Source organism: Fulmarus glacialis, unplaced genomic scaffold (genome assembly GCF_000690835.1).
Source record: "Fulmarus glacialis isolate BGI_N327 unplaced genomic scaffold, ASM69083v1 scaffold17811, whole genome shotgun sequence".
NCBI lineage: Eukaryota > Metazoa > Chordata > Aves > Procellariiformes > Procellariidae > Fulmarus > Fulmarus glacialis.
Genome location: NW_009193605.1, coordinates 24,424 through 44,981, shown reverse-complemented (window position 1 = coordinate 44,981; position 20,558 = coordinate 24,424). Strand labels below are relative to the sequence as shown.

Below are 20,558 nucleotides of genomic sequence, written 5' to 3'. Positions count from 1 at the left end.
CATCTGAATCTCTGCTTTTTTTTTTCTTTGCTTTTTTTTTTTCTTTATTAAAGAGCTTTGTGTCATTCTCTTTAATTCTTGGATTCATTTCTTGGTGAGACTTCATAAGCTTTAGTTGCAAGATGCTCACCCTGGCCTGGTCTCCAAATGGCAGCCTTGAAATATTCTGCAGGCTCCCTCGAGCTCTCCTGCCACAGGCACCCCTGGACCCCCCATTTTTTGAAGCGTGCCTTGCCACCTTGGAAGGGGGATCACCTGGTATGGGAGACCCCCCAGCAGCCTTTGGGCTCCTTCCCACGTGGCTGAGTGCTCTGGGCCACGAGCAGTCTCACTTCAAGGCTAAATGTGTATGAATAGGGTAAATTGCCATTCCACCATTGTGCTCCATCCCTTACTAGAGAGGATATTTGCATTAGCTTTCGTCTTGGGAAAAGGAAGTATATTTTTGCATGATCTTTTCCCTTGTGCTGGTGTGTTCCCATCTGGCTGGAGCATTGCACAGCCACCTCCCGGTCCTGCTCCCATCGCTGTATCCCAATGTGGGGCTAGCTGCCCATCCCATCCCTCCTTCCCAATCCTATGGCCGTGTGCGGCCGGAGCTTTGCTGCGTGTTACTCAATCAGCTTAACAAATCTGCAGTCAGCGGGTTGAGAGCAGTGGTTGGGGGAGCAGTGCGGGTTAATGCAACACATATTTAATGTATGATTGCTAATGGCCGTCTCCCATCTGCCTGAGCCCAACTGGAGTTTGCAGATGAATGATTAAGCTGCCCTGACACATTTGCAGCTTGTTCCTTAGCAGAGGTACATTCATTACACTTTACGCATGTAAAAGGGGACGAGGCTTTCTCGCTGGGGAGAGGGGTATTATCGGGCTGGGGTGGCAGAGCGGGGGGCTCTCTTGGAGTTTATTTTGTATGATAACGTGAGAGATCTTCCCACGGATGCAGCTCTATAAATGAATCATGAGCTCAATAACCACTGGGATGTTTATTAGCCTCAAATATGTTTATTGCAGAGTCAACAGGCAGCACCTTCCAATTAATTAATAGTAATAATTACTGTATTATTTATGTAGCTCTAACAGCATGCCAGAGTCTTTCTGCACAATGGTTACAGCTGTGCCTGTGCTGAAACGGGCTGGTCTGTATTCATCCTGCATGGGCACGCTGAGGTTTGTCATTCGCTGTCGGGTAGTCCCAACCCCAAAAGCCTGGGTGAGCTGAGCTGCTGAGCTCTTGGCAGCTGCTCTTTCTATCAGCTGAAGCCTGTTGCTCCAAAGCACAGGGATGTGACCGTTCTTTCTGCAGTACTGGAAGGCAGAGTATGCAATGAGCTGGAGCACATGCAAACAGAGAAATCAGGGGGTGTAAGTTTTGCTAGGGTATCTGGGAGCTCTTTTGGTGAAGGTATTTAAACAAAATAGTCAAGCCATGCACATCGGAAGGACGTTTACAGCAGATAAGGTATTGGCAGCAATGGAAAGGATAGACATCTCTTTTCTGATGTGAGCTTGGATCCAAAGCCTGTTGAAGCTGTTGAGAATGACCTCCAATAAGTGCCAGTGCAGTGTCTGTGCTTCTCACTGCCCTGTAGACCTTGCTGCGGAGCATGTGGGTCATGGAGCGCTGTCTCCTGTCCTGTCTGAGTCAATCAGTTCAATGTGCAGAGGCAGATGTATAGCAAGAACTTGCCACTAGTCTTGTTTTTCTATGCACACGTGAATATTTTTGTCTCTCTTTGTGTCTTCCAGCGATGTCCGACTTCCACATCCACCCTCAGAACGCAGTGGTGGAGGAAGGTGGTGTAGCCAGATTCCAGTGCCAGATCCATGGCTTGCCTGAGCCGGTCATCCTCTGGCAAAAGAACCGCATGCCAGTCAACACAGACAACGAAAGGTAGGACATGTCCAAACCACGTACTGCTGTCTTTTCTCCAGGTGGAAAAATGTGGCCAGGCTTGCTCTTGCTCTCATGGTTGTGCTAGGACACAACTGATTGGGGCTGAGGGTCTTGGCCAGTGTTTCTGACATGGAAGACTCTTTAAATCAATGTTGTGGGTTGTCTGAGCTCCTTCTGGCCAAACACTGTGCAGAAATACTGCATTTTCCAAGAGAGCTAGATAAACCCCGTTAGCTGATTTTGGAGGGGGCAAGGGTTTGCACTGACCTTCCCTGAGAGGATCAGCCCTCCTTCAGGTTTACTTTCCAGCATGAAGAGCCCACCAGCAATCCTAGCAGAGCTGGGGTAGCTTTGGCATCCATCATCCCTCTGTGGCTCCATTTTGTGCAACTCTTTCCGACCCAGATCCATGACTTAGGGTCTTCCATGTGGGTCCTGAACTCTTGCAAGCACTGAATTACACTGTGGCAGCTAGACTTCCCTTCCCAGGTGGACTCCCTCATGATGCTTTGTGTGGCAGCAGGGAAGCTCTGCAGAGAGCATCCCACAGCGCCCTGGGGTGCCATTTCCCATGCAACCTTCCTAAAGAGAAGCCCCAGCTGCCCTCCTTCCCCAGCCTAGACCTGAGACGGCACGTCCTCGCTTCCTGTGTTTGACAGGCTGCTCCCTTCGCGTCGGAAACGTCCCTCATCACGATTTGATCCTCCAAGCGGCGGTGGAGCCCGCCGGAGGACAGGTGGCAGGAAACGCGTGCTCTGTGCCGGCAGCCTCCGGCAGTCCCAGCTGCAGCTCAGGAGCCGCACAACCGATGGTGGAAGACAATCGGTCGTAGCACACCTCGGATCGTGAATTGACGTCTGTGCGTTGGGAATAGGCGAAACCAGGAAGCTGTAAATATTTTCCTGAAAGCCCCTATTCTTAAAAATGTCAGTTCTGCAACAGAACATGGTTGGGTGCTTTGGAGGCAGGAGAAAACACGAGGGCTGGAACAATGCCTGACCTTTTCAGCGTTGTGGTGAACTTACAGTAGAAGGACCCAAGAGGCCCAACCTTGCCGTGGAAAACTGCAACTGTCAGGTTTTGGTTTTCCTTGTGTTTTTTATCTGAGCTTTTTTTAGCCCAGCACAGGGTTGATTTGTTAAACTTGATCTCCTCTGAAGGCTCCTTACTCACACAAGCGCTAAACTGGGGATGTGGCAGAGCAGGGCAAGTGGTCCAAGGTGCTATCAGCAGAAGTAAGGGGTGCAGATCCGGGCCTGACACCTTGTGTGCATCCTGATGAGACGTTGCGGGACAGGTGAAGTTCCCTTGAAGTCCCTCATGCATTATTGCCCCTTTCCATTTGAGTCCAGGGTCACGGGTGTGGAGATGACCAGAGATGTAGCAGGGATTTGAGTGTGACCAGGACTTCTTTTCTGCAGGGCTGAGGAGCCCCAAGGCTGAGGAGCCAAGACTTTTCTCCAACCCAGAGAGACCCAGCTGTGCTCATCTCCGCTGCTTCTCCTCCGGGGCAGGGAGCTTGCCCAAGCCCTGGAGGACGTGGGCTAGGAGCAGTTGCCCTATGTTCAGTGTCCTGATTTTGAACAGATTTGGCTTTTTGTAGCAGTACAGTTACTGGGGAAGGTTTTTATTGTCAGCTTGGTAGATTAATCTCTGACATCAACAGGCCTGGGTGATGAGGGTTGCTCCTCTAACTGAATTGGATTTCTGCATTAATCATGCTTGGTATATTTCTGCGTATAAAGTGTATATAAATTTGTATGCCGAGTCTTGCACTTGGAGGCTTTGAAGGCAGAATAATAGCTTTGGAATTGAATCTTCTAATGCTGTGGGCAGATTGTTAACAAAAATGAAGGCTTCTTGTGGTATAATTCATCCAAAACAATGGGCATTTTAAAGTCCCAGAGAGATTGCAATCAACTTCAGGACATGTAAAACTGATTGCTGTCACGCTGCCACCGACACCGAGACACGCGTTTGGAACCCAGCACAGGGAGCAGGTTATAGGCACTTAACCATATGCTGATCAGGAAAAAGATATTCTTCATCTTCCAGGCAGAAATGGATTATTAACTCATCACAATGTAATGACTTACTACCAGCCAATTTAAACACACAGTTGCCAAGCAACCTGTAATGTATGTATACATATATGTGTGTATGCATGCATGATTTAAATGTACCTATGTTTTAAATATATAAAATATGTATTGATATTTATGTATGCCCACTCAGTATCTATTTTAAACGTGCCTTTCCACACATTTGAGGTTTTAAAGTTAGGTGGATTTGAGTCCTGGACCTGGAGCTGGGAGTGTGGAGCCCACACTTCCCCTGGTGCTTGTCCATGATCACTGTGCTTCAGCTGATGAGTGATAATTTGCAGGTCAGCTGTGTTCACGTGCAAATGCACTGCCAAAGTTTTTCCACAGGTTAAATAGGAAGCATCTACTTCATAGCCTTCCAGCAAAAGTCATCCTTTCTCAAGGATGCATTAGAAGATAAAAGAAGGGAACGTACCCCCTGTAAAAGAAGACCAGAGGCTCAAATATCCAAAAAAATAAAGAACTGATGCACGCGATAAGTGTGGGCTCAGCCTGCCAGGGGCTGCATCACTAGGGTGGTATTGGCACCTCTGCACCGGGATGCGGGGAGCCAGCCTGCCCCACCTCCACGGGTGTGCAGCCTGCTTTCACATCATGTCCTGCTTTGCAAGTTTTTGTTTCTGCTTTTCTCTTCCCGCAGGTACACGCTGCTTCCCAAGGGGGTCCTGCAGATTACGGGACTGAGGGCAGAAGACAGTGGGATTTTTCACTGCGTTGCTACCAATATTGCTAATGTGAAGTTCAGCCGGGAGGCCAGACTCACCGTGTCAGGTTAGTACCAGTAAACAGTCTTCTGACTGTCTTTCCATCTTCTTCTTCCCGCTGCTGGTCTGGACCAGGGTAGTTTAAGAGAGCTTTAGGTTAACAGCACTGAGAAGCATCCCTCTATCCAGCCATAGCACCTTCCTTGTTCTAGATTGTTATTAGTTCCTGCCAGATCAGTCCATTTGATAGCAGATAAATCTGTCTCTTTGCCTGTAAATTAGCACTAGTTTCTGGGTAGAGGGAGGACGGTGAGAAAATGAGTTACAGCAGCTTTACATTAAATAAATTCTTTTGAAAATGTGGAAGATTCATCATTTCCTTATGAGACCTGCCCACTCTGGAAGTAATTGCAGCACACAGGGTGATCAATTATTTATCTAATGGGGGAATTACATTCTGTAGGCTGTTAGCATTGCGTTGTGACTGAAGCGGGCTAGCCTTGCTTTGGAAGATGAGAAGGAGAAGCCCTGAGCACCCCAGGCTGAATTTTGACTTGGTTCTCCATCCACATTTGAAGTCAGTGGCAGAAACAGGTTTTCACTTCTGAAAGCTCCAGTTGAAGAAATGACGGTGCCTTATGGTGTCCTCTCCAAAAAAAGGGCCAAAATCACATACTTGCTGTTTGGTTTCATGCTGCTGGAGGTAGGATGTGATGAAGCTCTAAAGCAAACCAAAGCAACCCACATCCTCACTTTGCATGTGTGCAAGTTTGGCCTGTTTGTGAAAGCACACAAAATGTCACGTGGAAGTGATGATCTTGAGCACAGTGAAGGAAGGATTGGGGTGCAAATACGGCGCGACCACGTTTCCATAGCTGTGCTACCCTCTGCTGACCTGCCTGTTGCCCATCCTCTGTTAGCTGTCCGTGTGGGACCCAAGCTGATCTCTTGGAGCCCCTTCGAGCAATAACTCGTCAGCCAATTTCTAAACCTGATGTTAGATTGTCACCTTCTAGCTAGGCTTTCTTTGTTTGTCAGTCTTTTTAATTTAAAACACTTTTAGCTTCAGAAGTCTCTCTTGATGTTTCAGTAGCTGCTCCTAGTATGAAAGAAACGGGAAGTATTAGGTCAAATCATATGACCCAGCCCAATCAAGCAGCCAGGAGTGAACGACACCTTTGTGCCCTCTTCTTAGAAATGTCTTTGATATGCTCATCCTCCTTGTATGAAAACAGGACAGCTTGCTTCTCCTGGACGACAGAGCATTTGTGGGTTACCTTCAGAGAAGACAAGAGTGCCGAAGAAGTAGTCACCCTCTGAGATACAGGACTCCATGCAAGTCAGAACCCCCCTGGGATGCTGGGTACCCACTGTGGTCCCCTGTGACAGTAGTGGTGATGCATCTGTGGCTCTTGGTTAGGGGACCAGCCCAGATTCCTTGTGGAAATGGAGATGACAGTTTTGGAGATAAGAGGCAAGGGAAGTCTGCACAGGGCTGGTTGGGTGTGTGTTTCTCCGTGAGCTTTTTTTATTTGCAGCAAAGGGTCTTCCCTGCCCCGTGAGCTGTGATCCTCCTGTCCATCAGATACACATAATTGCTGGTACCCGGTGGCTGGAGGCTTCCCAGTGTACGCTCGTATCTCACAGCCTGCCTTCAGCCTCTGAAACGGCTGTCTGGGCAGTGGTTCTGGACTAGGAAACTTAACGCATGCACCGAATGTCAGATTAGCCTCTGCTGACTGTAAAAAAGCAGAATGTGTGAAATGGGGTAGAGCTGAGGAAAGAGTGATGCTGTGTATATCAGCTCTGATGGGGAAAGAAAGCAGGTTAACTGGTTCTGAAAGACCTGGGAGTTTTTGATGCCTGTTACTTATCTGTTTTCTTGATCTACGCAAACGGTAACCACATGGAGGGAAAAGAGAACAGTAAATTATCAACGTGGTGAAGTTCTTTGTGTCAATTTACTGGTCTGAGTTATTATTTCTCGCAGGCAGGGCAGAAAGTACTAGTTGTTCTCATCTGACCATCCCTCATTTCAGATGGATGTTTTCCAGGTTTCCTGTCTGTGAAACGTTTGTGGTTTTTCTCTTCCTTAAAGCAGTCGGATAATGAATACAGGCACCGCGTATAAGTGTCTATTGAAGGGCTTGGACCGTGCTTCAGTGACTGCATGGCAGCAGAGCTGCCGTAATGGAGCGTTTGCACGGAAAACCCATTGCAATGGGTTAAACCTCACTGAAAAAGGTTTATGCTCTGTGGTGTTTGCTAAGAGCACACAAATATCTGTTAGACCAGGACAGCGGGTATGTGCTAGCATGTTAACTCTAGGCTTTGGCACACCGGCAGAGGCTATGGTGTGCCACAAAGGTAGCACAGGGACGTTGCTTCACTGGTGTGGGTGTTTTATCAGTAAATATGGAACTAATGTGAGTGCTGTTGTGTGCATGTCATTAGGCATGATGGGGTAAGCAGTAATCTTGCAAATCTTTCCATCGCCTCCCTCTTGTGTAGAGGGGTAAAGGGAATGGTGCTCTCTGCTCTTCATCATGGCAGGAGGGTTCCCTCTCCTCTTAACGGGGCAGCAACTTCAGCCAATGCTTTACTCACAGAGAAGCACCGGGTCCGCCTCACCAGGGTTTCCAAACTGAGCCCTGGCTGAGGAGGGAGAAGGGAGAGGATGGAGATGGGATCTGGGAGCCGCTGCCCTGCAGGGCACTGCCACAGCCCGGCTGTGGAGAAAAGGAGGAGGATGGCTGCCTATGGGGGATGAAGGAGCCTGCTCGCAAGCACTTTCCTTTCTCTCACCGGCAGCGGTGGCAGGACTGCCAGCAGCAAGCAGCACGGATATGTCTTCCAGCCATGGTGATTGATTATTTTCAAGTGCCTGCTTAGCGGAGATGCTCCCGAGGGGTTGCCTGCCTCTCTGCGCTGACACCTTTCCAGTGTGAGCTGCGGCTCTCTCTGCTGCTGTCCTTCTGATCAAGATCTAACAGCCTATGCCAGCGATGCTCCCGTCCCTGCTAGAGTGCCTGTCACTCGTGGCGGTCTCGGGGACCTCCTCGTCCTCACTGCGATTGCTGCTGGCAGAGTCCCTGGGGACCATGTGCATCATTAGAGCCTTTTTCCCTTTCAAAACAGATCCCCCCCACGTTGCCCTGAACCCTTTTGTGCTCCAGCAGCACTCACCTGCCATGAGTCCCTCGTTTTGTCACTCCTTCCTTCCTGACCCTGCATCAAAGAGCTTTTCTGGTTGGACAAGGAAACCTCCTCCTCGATGGTCGGGCACGGTCAACCCCTTTGCATGGTGCTGGCATCTGACCACCGTGTCCCTGCTGGGTCACCATCCCTTCTGGCCCTGGAGCTGGCACTGCTGGGGGCGTTGAACTTGGCAGCAAAGCTACAGGACCGTTACGTGGCCTTTGCAGGAGAAGGTGAGCGGCATTGGAAATGCCACTTGCAGAGCTGGGCAGGGTTTGGCCAAACTCAGGGAGTTGAGCTTACACCTGAAAACCTGAATGCCTATTTAGGACTCAGAGTATAAATCAGAGTGTGTGATTTTTTTAATATTTTATTGTCAAAATAGAGAGTTTTATAAATTCTGCTTTGGTCTCAGCTCCCGCTTACTGATATTCTTGGGTGACCTTGGACAATTCATTTCATTTCTCTGTGTTTTGAAATATTGAAATCACTATACAATACGGTGATAATATCGTATTATTCTAAGCATGAACATTCAGTATTGTGATTTAGAACAATAAATCTACATGGGTTTTAAAGGCACTCCGAGGTACTGAGGGGGAAGGTATTGTTTTTCAGATCTCTTGGGGTTAACCAGCCGGTCATATGAATTTATTGTGCATTCTGGTTCTCATAAAAAAAATCTGCATTTTATGGCTTGCAGTGAAATGCATTTAGTGAGCAAGTCAGCTCTTAAGTCACACTGACACGGTGATTCTTCTTGGATTTTACCCATTTAGACACAACCTCTGAGTCGCTTTATCGCTCCCCCTTTAGCCCCTGTAGGAACGATTAACAAACGAGCCGCTCTGATCTGTGCTTGCCCTTGGACCCCTGCTAATGCCCTGACTTCAGCCCCTGAGCTGCTGCGAAAGGGTAACGCTAAAAAGTGTAGGAAGAAAAGAAATTTTTTCTTGGAGAAAAGCCTTCGCAGATAGTTTCTGGTGGATCACTTCTCTTTAACAAGTTTTTTGGACATCGGAAAGTCCATGTACAGGAGTCAGCGTGGGATGGTCCCTGCAGCAGAGCCCTCAGCTCCCCAGCCCTCCCTGTGCCCCTCTCCTGCTCGGGGGCGGACAACCAGCCCAAGTATTTCTCTCCGCAGGTGTACAGAGCATTTTTGCCAGCAGCAGCTGTCAGATTGTTGAAATTCCTTAAACACTGCTTGACCTCAGCATTTCTGGAGTATAACCCAGCTCTCGTCGGAAATGGGGAGAAGACTAATACAGAGATTATCAGTGTTCCTGTTTACTGATGGAGAACTGAGAATACCTCCTCCTTTTCCTCCTCTCCTGCTCCCAACAAATGGGAGTGAAGGCTGAAGGGAGCTTTGGCCCAGGGATCAGGCACTTTCTGGGGAGTCAGGAGATGAGTTCAGCTGTGGTATACCTGACACAGGATGGTGTTTTTGTCCCGTGGTCTCCTCCTGTGTGGTGAAATGTGATTTCTTTTGCTTCTCCTGTGCCTGTCTGGTTTCCAGAGTCCTTGTGCCAGGGCTTTATTTTATTATGGGTCTGTGTATCATCTGGTATGATGGGTTTCATTCTTGGTTGCTGCCACTTGGTGCTACTGTAGTGCAAATAAGTGATTAGTGATTGCATCATGAGCAATGATTGTATCACGATTATATCGGAGCAATGGGATGCATTCTCTCCCTGCACCCAGTTACACCAGAGTGGGCCAGGACAAGGGTGCTGTAGGAGGCAGGGAAATGACCACCCTGTGAGCTGCAGTCATCAGAGGAGTTTCCTTGAGTTTCCTCTCAAAAAGATCCTCAGCAGGAGTCAGGGACTGGCACCTCCATCGCTCTCTGTGTCCCAGGACAGGGCTTTTGGAGCAAATTACACCAGCAGCGAGAGAGGATGCTCGCAGAGAGGCAGATTTAGGCATTGTGGACTGCATTACTTTATGGCTTGAGATGCTGAAAGATAAAGCAGCTCCTTCATTTGTTTGCATTCCTGTCTGCACGAGCTGTCCTACAGCTTGTGTCCTCCCTATATACCATGTTTTTCCTGCTCATCTGCTCTCTGCAGTTCACAGCGCGGTTCCTTATTTATGCTGTCCATACATGGGTGTTAACAGGGCTGCTTGTGGCTGGGTGGGTTGGCTGAGGGGTTTTCCCCAGGAGTATCAGCGCACGCTTAAAACACGTTCAGACAACATGACTGTCATGCAAACGTTGTGCTCCTTTTGTTTCATGTCCATCTCAAATTTACTGAGGATTGCACCAGCCACATCCTTTGTACTTAGAGAATGCATGAAGCACTTGGTGTTTCCGTTAAAAAAGAGAGAACCAGATGCCTTTTAACGATGATGCTGTCCTTGCAGGCTCCCACTCCACCGTTTACAAGGACCCCATGATTCTTGTCGGTCCGGAGAACCTCACGCTGACGGTGCACCAGACTGCTGTGCTGGAGTGCATTGCAACAGGCAATCCCCGGCCCATCGTCTCCTGGAGCCGCCTAGGTAAGCCCCAGGGGTGACCGGGATTTCCTCCTCCTCCTCTCCATTGCCATTGCATGGGAAACAGGTAGGTGCCACTGGCTGTTTTATGCAGCAAGTGATTCACCCTTTCCCGTCCCGCGGAAGTTAATTGTAGGCTTGAAGTGCTTTTTATCCTCATGTCTACACTTTGTTTTTCCTCTCTGCAAAGATCCTGTTTTCACCTGTTAGAGAAGTGGGTTGGTTAAACCTGTAGATGTTTCATGAAAGGTGATAATTTTATCTTTTCTCGAGTGACAGCATCTTCTTCAGCTGCAGCAAAAACATCACCACTGTTGGCCTAGAGAAGCAGAATCATACACAAACACACCTTTCGCGTAAAACAGACTTGAAAGAAACTTGCTGCCTGTTCAGGGAGTTTTAAAAAAATTTTGCGGGGGAGAGAGCGTTTAAAGTCGTGTGTCTGAAGCTCTGAGAAAACAAATGCTTGCTGCTGGGGTCCGTGATAACTTTTTTTAATCAGCATGAAAACCAGAGGCAGTATCTGATGGCGTCATACAAGCAAGGAAATCAAAGTGCCGTGTTTCTCCCAGTCTGAAGGCAAGGGTTATTTTAAGTTCTAACTTTGTGATAGTAGCTCAGAGCAACACTTCCATTGCCCTACAGAAATCTGTGCTGAGCAAAGAGCTGATGGCTTTTGTTTTATCGTCCGGAGCTTGTAACTCACCTATGCACGCTGTGGGGTTGGGTTCAGTTAGTATTTCCCAAGCCCTTGTGGTCTGCGAGGTCACGTCATTTTGGGATGCTAATCTCCGCAAGTCCCCCAAGGTGGCTGTGAAGCACAAACAGGGATAATCCTGTCTCATGCTGCTGTGCTGGATGTGGGACTTCATCCCCGTGGCTCTCCAAGGGTCAGGGTCCCGCTCATGGGAAGGGCGACTTCCCACTCCAGAGTCATCTGCCAGGGGATGAGGACATGTATCCAGCATCAATTGCACAATTTCTCCATGTTTGCCCTCCTGCTTGCATCCTCTGGTGGCTTGTAAAATCAGCTGGTGTCTGCCACTAACTGGGTTTTTTTTTCCTCCAGAGCCATAACCGTCAGATTGATGCTGTTTTAAAAATTCCCCAGATAGGCTGTATCACTGTTTTGGTTCTCTTGGACACAAGGCAGCTCTACGTTAGTGCTCAACTATAATAAACTACTTTATAATTGCCTTAATTATAAGTGCTTATTACCTTCTTCAAAACACTTGTCTCTATAGAGCAGTGCAGTAATGAAGATGTAATAGCTTCATACGATGTTTGTCTGGACGGTCTGAGCTCAGCATTGCCTTCCACCAAAAATAAATACCCTCTCCACGCTGCTTTGCAGCACAGCAGCAGAATTAGAGCTACTGAATGAGAAAGAGATCCCGTGCAGGAATGTTTCCTGTCCAAAGCATTGCAAGATCTTGTTTAGTATTACACCGATCTCGACAGCGATGTGGCGTACAGGCTCTCAGATGAGTTGGAGGATTTGTCATCAATTTTGGAAGCGCTTTCATGTCTCCATGTCTGTGTGATCAGGAGGAAGAGGGGTTTACGCTGGACGGGGAGGTCCTCCGAGCATCTGTCTTCTGTACATGTGGCTTCCCTTACATGTGTGAGGGTCTCCTTCCAGAGGTTCCTCCTACAGCGCTGGTTCAGCTTAAATAACCAGTTAACTTACTCAGCTTGGAAAAAAACACCTTTTCATCCGCTTCCAGAAAGAAAAAAATCCATGGCCAGAAAGTCTGAGAGAGATGCAGCTGATGTAGCAATAAGCCTAACTTAATTTAAACAAAAAAAGTCAATTATATGTGAACATCTTTCTTGCTTGGTCGAAATAAATAAGAGTCGTGGCATTGCCATTATGCCGGGTCTTTGCACAGGGCATGTTGCTGTTTTGGAGTGTCTCTCTGAACCCCTTTGCTTACAGTTTTGATGTTGTGGCATTTCTTCTGTCAGAAAGGAGCAAAAGAACAATTTTGCTTTTACAGCTTTCTGGTGCAAGGGAAAGCAAGCCATAAACAACATTTGTACTTTTTGCTTTGGCTTTGCTAAAACCTGGCTGGTTTTCAGTGGGAAAGGCAGCTATATTTTGCTTGAAGGAAATAATTCAAATTCTGGGCCAGTTTTTGAGTGTCACACAATCAATTTTGAATTTAATTTCCTTGGGAATATGTTGTAGCCCCTGACCACAAACAGAATTCCTGTGTCTTGCCGTGCATGAAATGTCAACATTCATTAGAGAGCAGGCTCTGAGAGAAATGTAAAATCATTAAGGGTTTGTTCAGGGAAGATAGGGCTTTTCCTTTCAGAGCTACGCACTTCAGGCTTGGACCTGTATGTGTGCACAAATGAATATCCTGGGCACTTACTGCAAAGCCTTTTGAATGAATGACGATTTTAATGTATCCTTACCCTTTAACTGACAGGCCACTGAGCTGGCCTCCATAAAAGGTACCAAGGCAGAATAATAAACTATTTAGAGAGATGTAGAAAAGTGAGGCGAGGGAGAAAAGACAGTGATTATCTGATAGTGTTATACAGAAGTTGTCAGAAAGGGTCGCACAATGGGAAGGAAATTACTAAAGAGGGAGCCATTCAAGAAGTAAACTATACAACAATTGTAGGAGCCAATTAATTGGTAACTTATTGGACACAGAAGCTTGCAATAGATGGCTGACTGGTTGACAGGAGCACCGTTCCCGTAAGTGTTTAGAAATAATAGAGTAAATTTCACCACTTCACATACTGAATAGTCAACTGTTGCAATGTACTCTAAATATGCTAATCCACAGTGCCCAGTGTCCGCCGGAGCAGGAGACCCATGTGTCTAAAAAGTGGAAGGCTACTATGGCACAATACAAAGAATTCACAAAAGACCTAAATGATCAACATTAGAAAGTTGTTACTTTCTTTCAACTTGCTACTTATAAAAGAAAGGCATTCGTGTTGTTGCATATTCATATTGCCTGGCACGTTTTAACAGATCTCTGTAATTGGTGCCGGTGTGCCAATCACTCGGTTAGCAGGCGGGGAATGGACTCCAGAAAACATCACATAAATCTTGGAAAAATAAATAATGCAGCTCCCAAACCGCAGGCGTCTTTCATCCAGACTTCACCCCAATGGGGAACCTGGAAGCTTCTACTGGTCCATAGCTGGGGCATCCTTTGGGAGCATCTCCCATTTGGAGAACAGTCTCCTTTATTCATAAAATCATAGAATAGTCTGGGTTGGAAGGGACTTTTAAAGGTCATCTAGTCCAACCCCCCTGCCGTGGGCAGGGACATCTTCAACTAGATCAGGTTGCTCAGAGCCCCGTCCAACCTGGCCTTGAATGTTTCTGTTATTAATCAGTTGCTTGGCTGCTCTTCACAACCAGCTGAACCTCCTCCTTCAGCCCTTGTCAATCAGGGATTGACAGAGAGAATCTGTCAGACATTTCTACCCAGACTGGCTTGTTTTCAGCTCTCAAATTTTCTGCTTTTGACTTCATAAGAAGAAGTAGAAGGTCATGTTAAATGAGCAGCAATTTCAAGCCTGCGTGGGTCCTGGGAGCTTTGGGAACTCAGCAACAGTGTTAGCTTTGGCAGTCTTTCGGATCTCCTCCATGGAGAGATGACTTGGTGATGGCAAGCGATGCCAGGAAGGTGGTTTTCAGGGTTTGGCTCCCTTGATCCAAGCCACTCTTCAGGTCTCTGTGTAAGTGAAATAGGGTGAAAACAGATAGCAGCCTTTGCAGAGCAGGTGTCAGATATCAGTCCCTCTGCACAGCACCTCTGCAAAGTGCTGAGGTTTCTGGATGCAAGGGATTTCTTCTGTAAATACTCTGTATTATTTATATGTGTTGTCAGTGTTACTAAGTTGGACTTGATATTTGCTGAAGAGCTTCTAACTGATCACAGGATGGCTCAGGTTGAGTGAGGCACAGTAGAGTAAGAAGGATGGAGCAGGCTGGGGAAGCAGAGATATTTCTCCAGAAGCCCTTTTCAGCGCTCTTTGGAAGGGAGGAGTTGAGTAAGAGGCATATGGGATGATCTGGCACGGTGATCTTTGCTGGCTGTGAGAGGTGGCCACACTCCCTGAATCAAATGGTAGATCCCCTGAGGTTTCTGAGCTTGGAGAGCTTTGTTCTTCAGGGAAATGAAAGATGCTTGGTTGACAGGAGACATTTCTTCAGATCACCACACCTCTAATTAACAGTTGGAGCTAGAGAGGCAACTGAGGATGTATCGATGCTGGTATTTGGACTGTGTGGAGTACCTGCTGCAGGCTGGGTCTTTGCATCCTTAAATTATGTAGCACGTTATAAATAATACAGTAAAACTACTGACATTCAAGTCACATTTCTGTGGTATTTCTTAAGGCAATGACGTGATGAAGCATCCAGGTATGGCCACTTCACATCTTTCACTGGTCATGCCCCTCCCTCGAGAGAGAGATTTGATTCTTACGCCTATTGTAAATATGGACTTCCAAAAGGTCTAATTTAAAAGATGAAATCAAGTTCAATTTGAATTTAATTCAGACCTCTTTACACTTCAGTTCAAATGATGTTTGAAAGGAACGGTTCCTTCTTATTGCTCATTAAATGTGGGACAGGTCATGTTTTACTGTCCTCTTTATGACTGAGCCATTTACTGCTGCAGTGGCTTGGCCAGCTATGTGATCATTTAATCATTTAATGACATTGTTTTTCTCTCTCTAAAAGACCCGAGCATTTTTCTTTGCAATGCAAATAATGAAGTGGTCTGGCATTGCCTGCCTAATGAAGCAAGGAAACCTTTAAGTTTAAAAATTTTCTGAAAAGCAATATATAAAGAGCATGGCAGGAGATATGTTTGTGAAGTGCTTTGTAGCTTTCAGTCCATGTTTTGCCGGTGTTTGCTAGCAGGATGCTGCCATTAATCTGAAATGGGATCCCTCACTTGTACAGTCCAGGCTTGCGAGCTGATGAACGTGCACTGCTCTCACTAATGCTGTCAGGGACACTTGCTGTCCATCCCACCACATGCTTTTCCATGGGGATGCAAGCGCTTGCAGGTTGCAAAGTGGCATTTCTGGGTTGATGGTTAATTTGTCCCTCTCCTTGAATGCTGCTTTGCCTTCATGTTTTCCTAATCTGTTCCAGAACCTGTTGGTTGTGAATGGCCCAAACCCTCATAATATCCTTTATTATGCAAAGCATGATATTACAGTAAAGCATACAATTGCAAGATAACTTTTAACTAGCCCTGCATGCCTGTCTGTGTTGAAGCATGAAGCCTGCCCGAGGTCAGGCATGAGTCAGGTCTTGGTCAGGGATCCATGTTGGTGTACAGCAGAGGCTATGAAGGAAATCCTTGGGGATAATGGGGTGTCTTGGGTTGACTGCAGCAGCCCCATGGCAACTTATGTTTTCCTCTGTGTTTTCCATGAAGGTTTCCCGTTGCTGGATTACACCAGATGCAGTCACTGAAGTGTGGTTGTGTGCCACACACAACCAGCCTGAGTCTGAGGTCCTTCAGCGCTAAATGTCCCTGGAAACTTTCTGCCCACTGGATGATGATAAATTTTAAAGTGGGTTGAACGGCCATTACCTAGCATCTCTCAGGAGGTGACCTACAGGTGTGGAAACCAAGCTAAGGCATCTCAGATCTTTCCCCATGACCCATCGCTTCCTACAGAGCAATTCTGGTTTTATTTAGCTTCTTCCATTTCCTTAGCAAGATTATGGCACAGACCAATAGAGCTCCCAGGAGGAATTTTTCAGATGAATTTTTCCTTTTACTAGCCACAACTTTGAAGCAGAAGAGACAGGCTCTTTTGCCGTTGCGGAGCACACATGTATGGAGGGCTCGTGGAATGGTCAGGTGGGGAAATCACCACGGCTGGTTCTTGCTTCTCCCATTTCTGTAGGTTCTTTAACCTCCTTCATGAGCAAAGGCAAGAGAGGAACTGGATTCCCGTTTCCCATCTGATGAAAGTGTGCTCCCTTTAACTGCTCCTCCAGTAAAACTACTCCCCTGCCTTGCCTCTCTGCTCAGACACCCTGACACATGCTAGGACTGATTTAGAGCTGCCTTTGTCAGACAGTGTCTTAAAACACAAACCAATGAAACAATAAAAAGCAATAGCCTGATACTAATGAAACACATTGTAATTAGAGCTGGCTGGGAATTTTCCAGTGAAAACAGGCTTTGTTGGAAAAAGGTGAATTCCCTGATACTGAACTATTTCACGTTAAGTGCTTCAATTTTGAAGACCTTGTACGGGAGCCCAGGCGTGGTTTTTTGGAAACATCACTGCTCTCCTGCCAGCCTGCCTCAAACCCTGCACTCAGGATGGAGGCAGCCCTTTCCAGTTGCCCTTCCAAGCCAGAGCAGCTGAGCAGATCTAGCCACCAGCTCAGAGTTTGGCTCCTTGGCCCTAAGCTATTGTGTGTTCAAGAGCTAAGGAATTGAAAATCTGATGTTTGCATAGTCTCTGAAGCCACAAAAATCCGTCAAGAGTTAGCAGGCAAAAAGGCATAACTTCTGGCTCAGGAAATCCCCAAATCATAAATTGCTGGCGGCTGGGAGAATGCATCAGGGAAGTACTGCACTAGGTTGGCTGGTCTTCTCCTTCCCAGAGCATCTCTGTTTGGAGCAGGCTGTTGAGCTGGTTGGATCCCTGGTCAGTCTAATGTAAGAAGCTGATATGATTTCACTTGGTTTAACCGTTCTGTTGAAAAGTGTTCTGGATGCTTCATCTCAATCTGAACATGTGGCTGAAAGCTTTCACATTTCCTGCGATGGGACCTTGGTTTTTCAAGCAGCACAAAGTGTGGTTTTGGGCAAACACATGAGGATCCTGATTTTCTCCAGAAGGCAGTTGTGCTAAGAGCATCAGCTAAAACCCACTGACTTTACTTGGCAAATCCCGGTAACAGAGAATGGCACCACTCCATAAGTATTTAGATTGGACCTCACTGAGGACTGTGCCCTGGAGAACCTCACTCAAAGGTCCAACATGTGACTCTTACCCTTTTCCCCTTCTTTCAGATGGCCGCCCGATAGGCGTGGAGGGGATCCAGGTGCTGGGGACAGGAAATCTCATGATCTCGGACCTCACCGTGCAGCATTCTGGCATCTATGTGTGCGCCGCGAACAAACCCGGCACTCGGGTGCGAAGGACCGCGCAGGGCAGGCTCGTTGTTCAAGGTGAGCAAACTTGGGGCTCGGGGAGCAGTGATGGCCGCTTCCCTGTGCCCTCTGCACAGGCCCTACGTGTCGCCTGGGCACTGCGATGGGTTGAGTTGGACAGATGCTGACTTTGCTTCTCTGATGATATCAGACAAAGGACTTCTTTTCTAGAAGTGGTTTTCCAGGTGGGTGTATGTCTCAATGTCCCACGCAGATGAGTGGCAACGAGGTATCATTCAACTGAGGCCTCAGCTGCATGGGTTGCAATGGTTTCCCACCCCATCACAGGCATTTGTTTGGCTTAACAGACACCGGTTGTTGCTTGTTATCATACTTGTACATCTCAGCAGAAAGCCTGGGCTGAATTAATCAGCCAAATTCATCTTTCACCCTTGCATGGTCCTTAGTGATATGGGGACATGGGCACTGTTCTCATATTGGACCCCTCTGCATGACAGATATCGCTTCTGCAGTGATATCCAGGAGTGGATGTCACTCACAGAGTATTGCTCTCCAACTGAAATGGCACCAGTAAGTCTAAAACCATTTCCAAAAGTCAGTGAGCTGTTTTCTTTAGCAGTCAACACCGTATCTGAGCCCCTTACAACATGAGTAAAGCACCCTTTGGGGGAGATTCCCAGGAGATGTAGGTTGCTCCCCTTCCCCGCAGCAACTGTCCTGAAATGCCACTTGTAAAGGGTGATTCAGCCCAGAGTAGAGATCAGCACTCAAGAAACCAAACAAATCCCCTCCACATGCTCCGTGCCACCAGTTTCCATGGTGAGGGGAGCCAGGCAAGTATTTCAGAAGGCAAACCCAGCTGGCAGCGTGCTCTGAATGGCAGTAATCCGCCCCTGATTACAGGCACTCACCTCCTCTTCAACTTAGTCCACTTAAAGCATCTCGTGCTCTCATCAGTTCACTCACTGACTGATGATATCCTGAATCTAAAATTATACACCTCCTGCCGGAGCGAGCTAATTGAACCTTTCATGCTGGTGATGGGGAAAGTGTCCTGCTCCAGCCCTGATGCTCACCTCCAGGTCCCGGGAGTCGCTGACGGTGGTCCGGCACCGCACCGCTTGGGCAGCAGCTGTGGTCCCTGGGTGCTGGCTTCCCTTTTCCCCTTTGCCTCGGGAGCAACGAGGAGCAATGTAGAAAGGGTGCTTATACAGGGCTGCTGATGCTTCCTGAGTCTCAGGTGCTGATCAGACACAACAAGAGGTGAAAACTCGACGTTTCTTTTGCTGTTGGATTTTTGGGTGAGCAATGCAATGAGGGGGCCTCCCAGCTGGCTGGTGGTGGGCACACTTATAAGTTCCCTTATTAAGAAACACAAACCCAGGCATTAAGAACAACCTCGCTGTACTGATACAAACCCTTTAGAGCTACTGCAGGACAGCTGTGCACATGGTGCATGTAGCAGAGGTCTACTAAACCCAGACACAAAGCTGATGTACAGGAGGCAGGCAGGCAGAGCCAAAAGAAATTACTTGTAAAATCTATGAAGTTGTAAAAATACAACTATTGAATACTGTTGACTGCTCCTGTTAGCAATTGGATGAGAGGGGGAAAGGTAGCACAACTCATTGCTACAGATCAGCAGTTTTCCGTCTCTTTGGAGGTTTGAACATCAGCTCCTCAGCAGCTGGTCTAGTGTTGGAGTTCATCTGGGGTAAATTTACTGTGGATCTTCGTCTGGGGAACCAAGATGAGAATTCGTCCCTAAAATGGTAATCACAGGGCCATCGGAGCCCAGCCTTGCTATGGAAGGGGGATGCTCCTGCGTTCAGCATTAGCAGAGAAGTTGGCAGTGGTATGAAGAAGCGTGGCCAGTATGTCCTTGGTGTAGACATGAGCTGCACTGTCCAGGACCCCAACTTGTGTTGCCCATCCATAAAATGCTTCATGTTTTTCGGGGGGCTGTCGTTCCCCAGGGAAGCTAATGGCAGACCCTGGCCAGGCAGCTGGACTCGTCCCAGGTTTGCTCACCCTCCCTCTGGAAGCAACTTTTCCTTCCTCTGAATCTCATTTTGCCTGAATTTTCCAGCTGAGAGGTACAAATGATTGCTGTTCAGGTTTGTCTGAGAAGAAAACACCGATAATGACTGACATGGGAGACTGGGTTTTATCTTTGTCAAGATGTCAGCGATGCAAATTACATCCGTAAAGAGAATGAAAGCAAAGTGCGGGCTATCAAAAGCCTGGTTGGAGAGGAAGTTAGCACAGGGCTAGGACAATACAGTGTTCTCAAAGCACGCCAGGCCAGGTACTTGCTGCCTTTATGCAGGGGTCCTTGAAGTGCCTGGAGGCACAAATTAACTTGCCCCTTGTCTTTTGAAGGAGGCACGTTTTATAGGTGGGAAACTGGGGGAGAAAGGGCGATGTTTCCTGTTGTAAGGCAAGGAGTTAACGGGAGGCTGGGACTGAGACCACCTCCTGCTGCCAGCGTTGGTCCTCGTCCCCATCACGACCGCGTGGGCAGAGGTGTCCTGGGGCAGGGCTCTGCTCTTGCTCCGGGGATAACGTCCTTTTGCATTGCAGGCTCTCCTTCCAGTCATCTAACATCGTCTTATTATCTTTCTGGCAATTCCTTCTCCCTTCGGAGGAGAAGGCATCAATCCCCCGCTCCCTCCCTCCCTGCCCTCCTCTGGCCATTTAGGCTCCTTTGATCTCTTTTGTAAGGTTCTCACACAAGAAAGTTTCCATTTTCTCTTCAGATCCCGGCACAGCCATTTGAATATTGCTTTGTGCCAGGCTGCGAATGAAAGTCTTACGGGGGGAGTTGTCGAAGGGCCGAATGCATCGCCGGCTGAAACAGAGGGTATGCGTGCGTGTGGTGCAAGGGAGGAGCAGGCTTCGGTGGCAAGGAAAAAAAAAAAAATCAAAGCGCTTTCTCTCTACCTCCTGTGCAATCTTTTGTGCTTTATTATGTGTTTGGTGTCATAACAAACTGATGGGCTGTGAATGGCCAGAT

General features: G+C 47.6%; 1 protein-coding gene across 1 annotated transcript in view; it reads left to right on the top strand.

The window, feature by feature from the left end:
• Positions 1-1,752: 1,752 nt before the first annotated feature.
• Positions 1,753-20,558, top strand: part of IGDCC3 (immunoglobulin superfamily, DCC subclass, member 3) — a gene marked incomplete at its 5' end in the record, with an annotated part of 43,224 nt that continues 24,418 nt past the window's right edge. Inside the window, 4 exons of the mRNA XM_009587513.1 lie at positions 1,753-1,897; positions 4,646-4,776; positions 10,275-10,412; positions 17,441-17,599. Of these exons, the coding sequence (XP_009585808.1) occupies positions 1,753-1,897; positions 4,646-4,776; positions 10,275-10,412; positions 17,441-17,599 (573 nt within the window). The remainder of the gene's footprint in view (positions 1,898-4,645; positions 4,777-10,274; positions 10,413-17,440; positions 17,600-20,558) is intronic.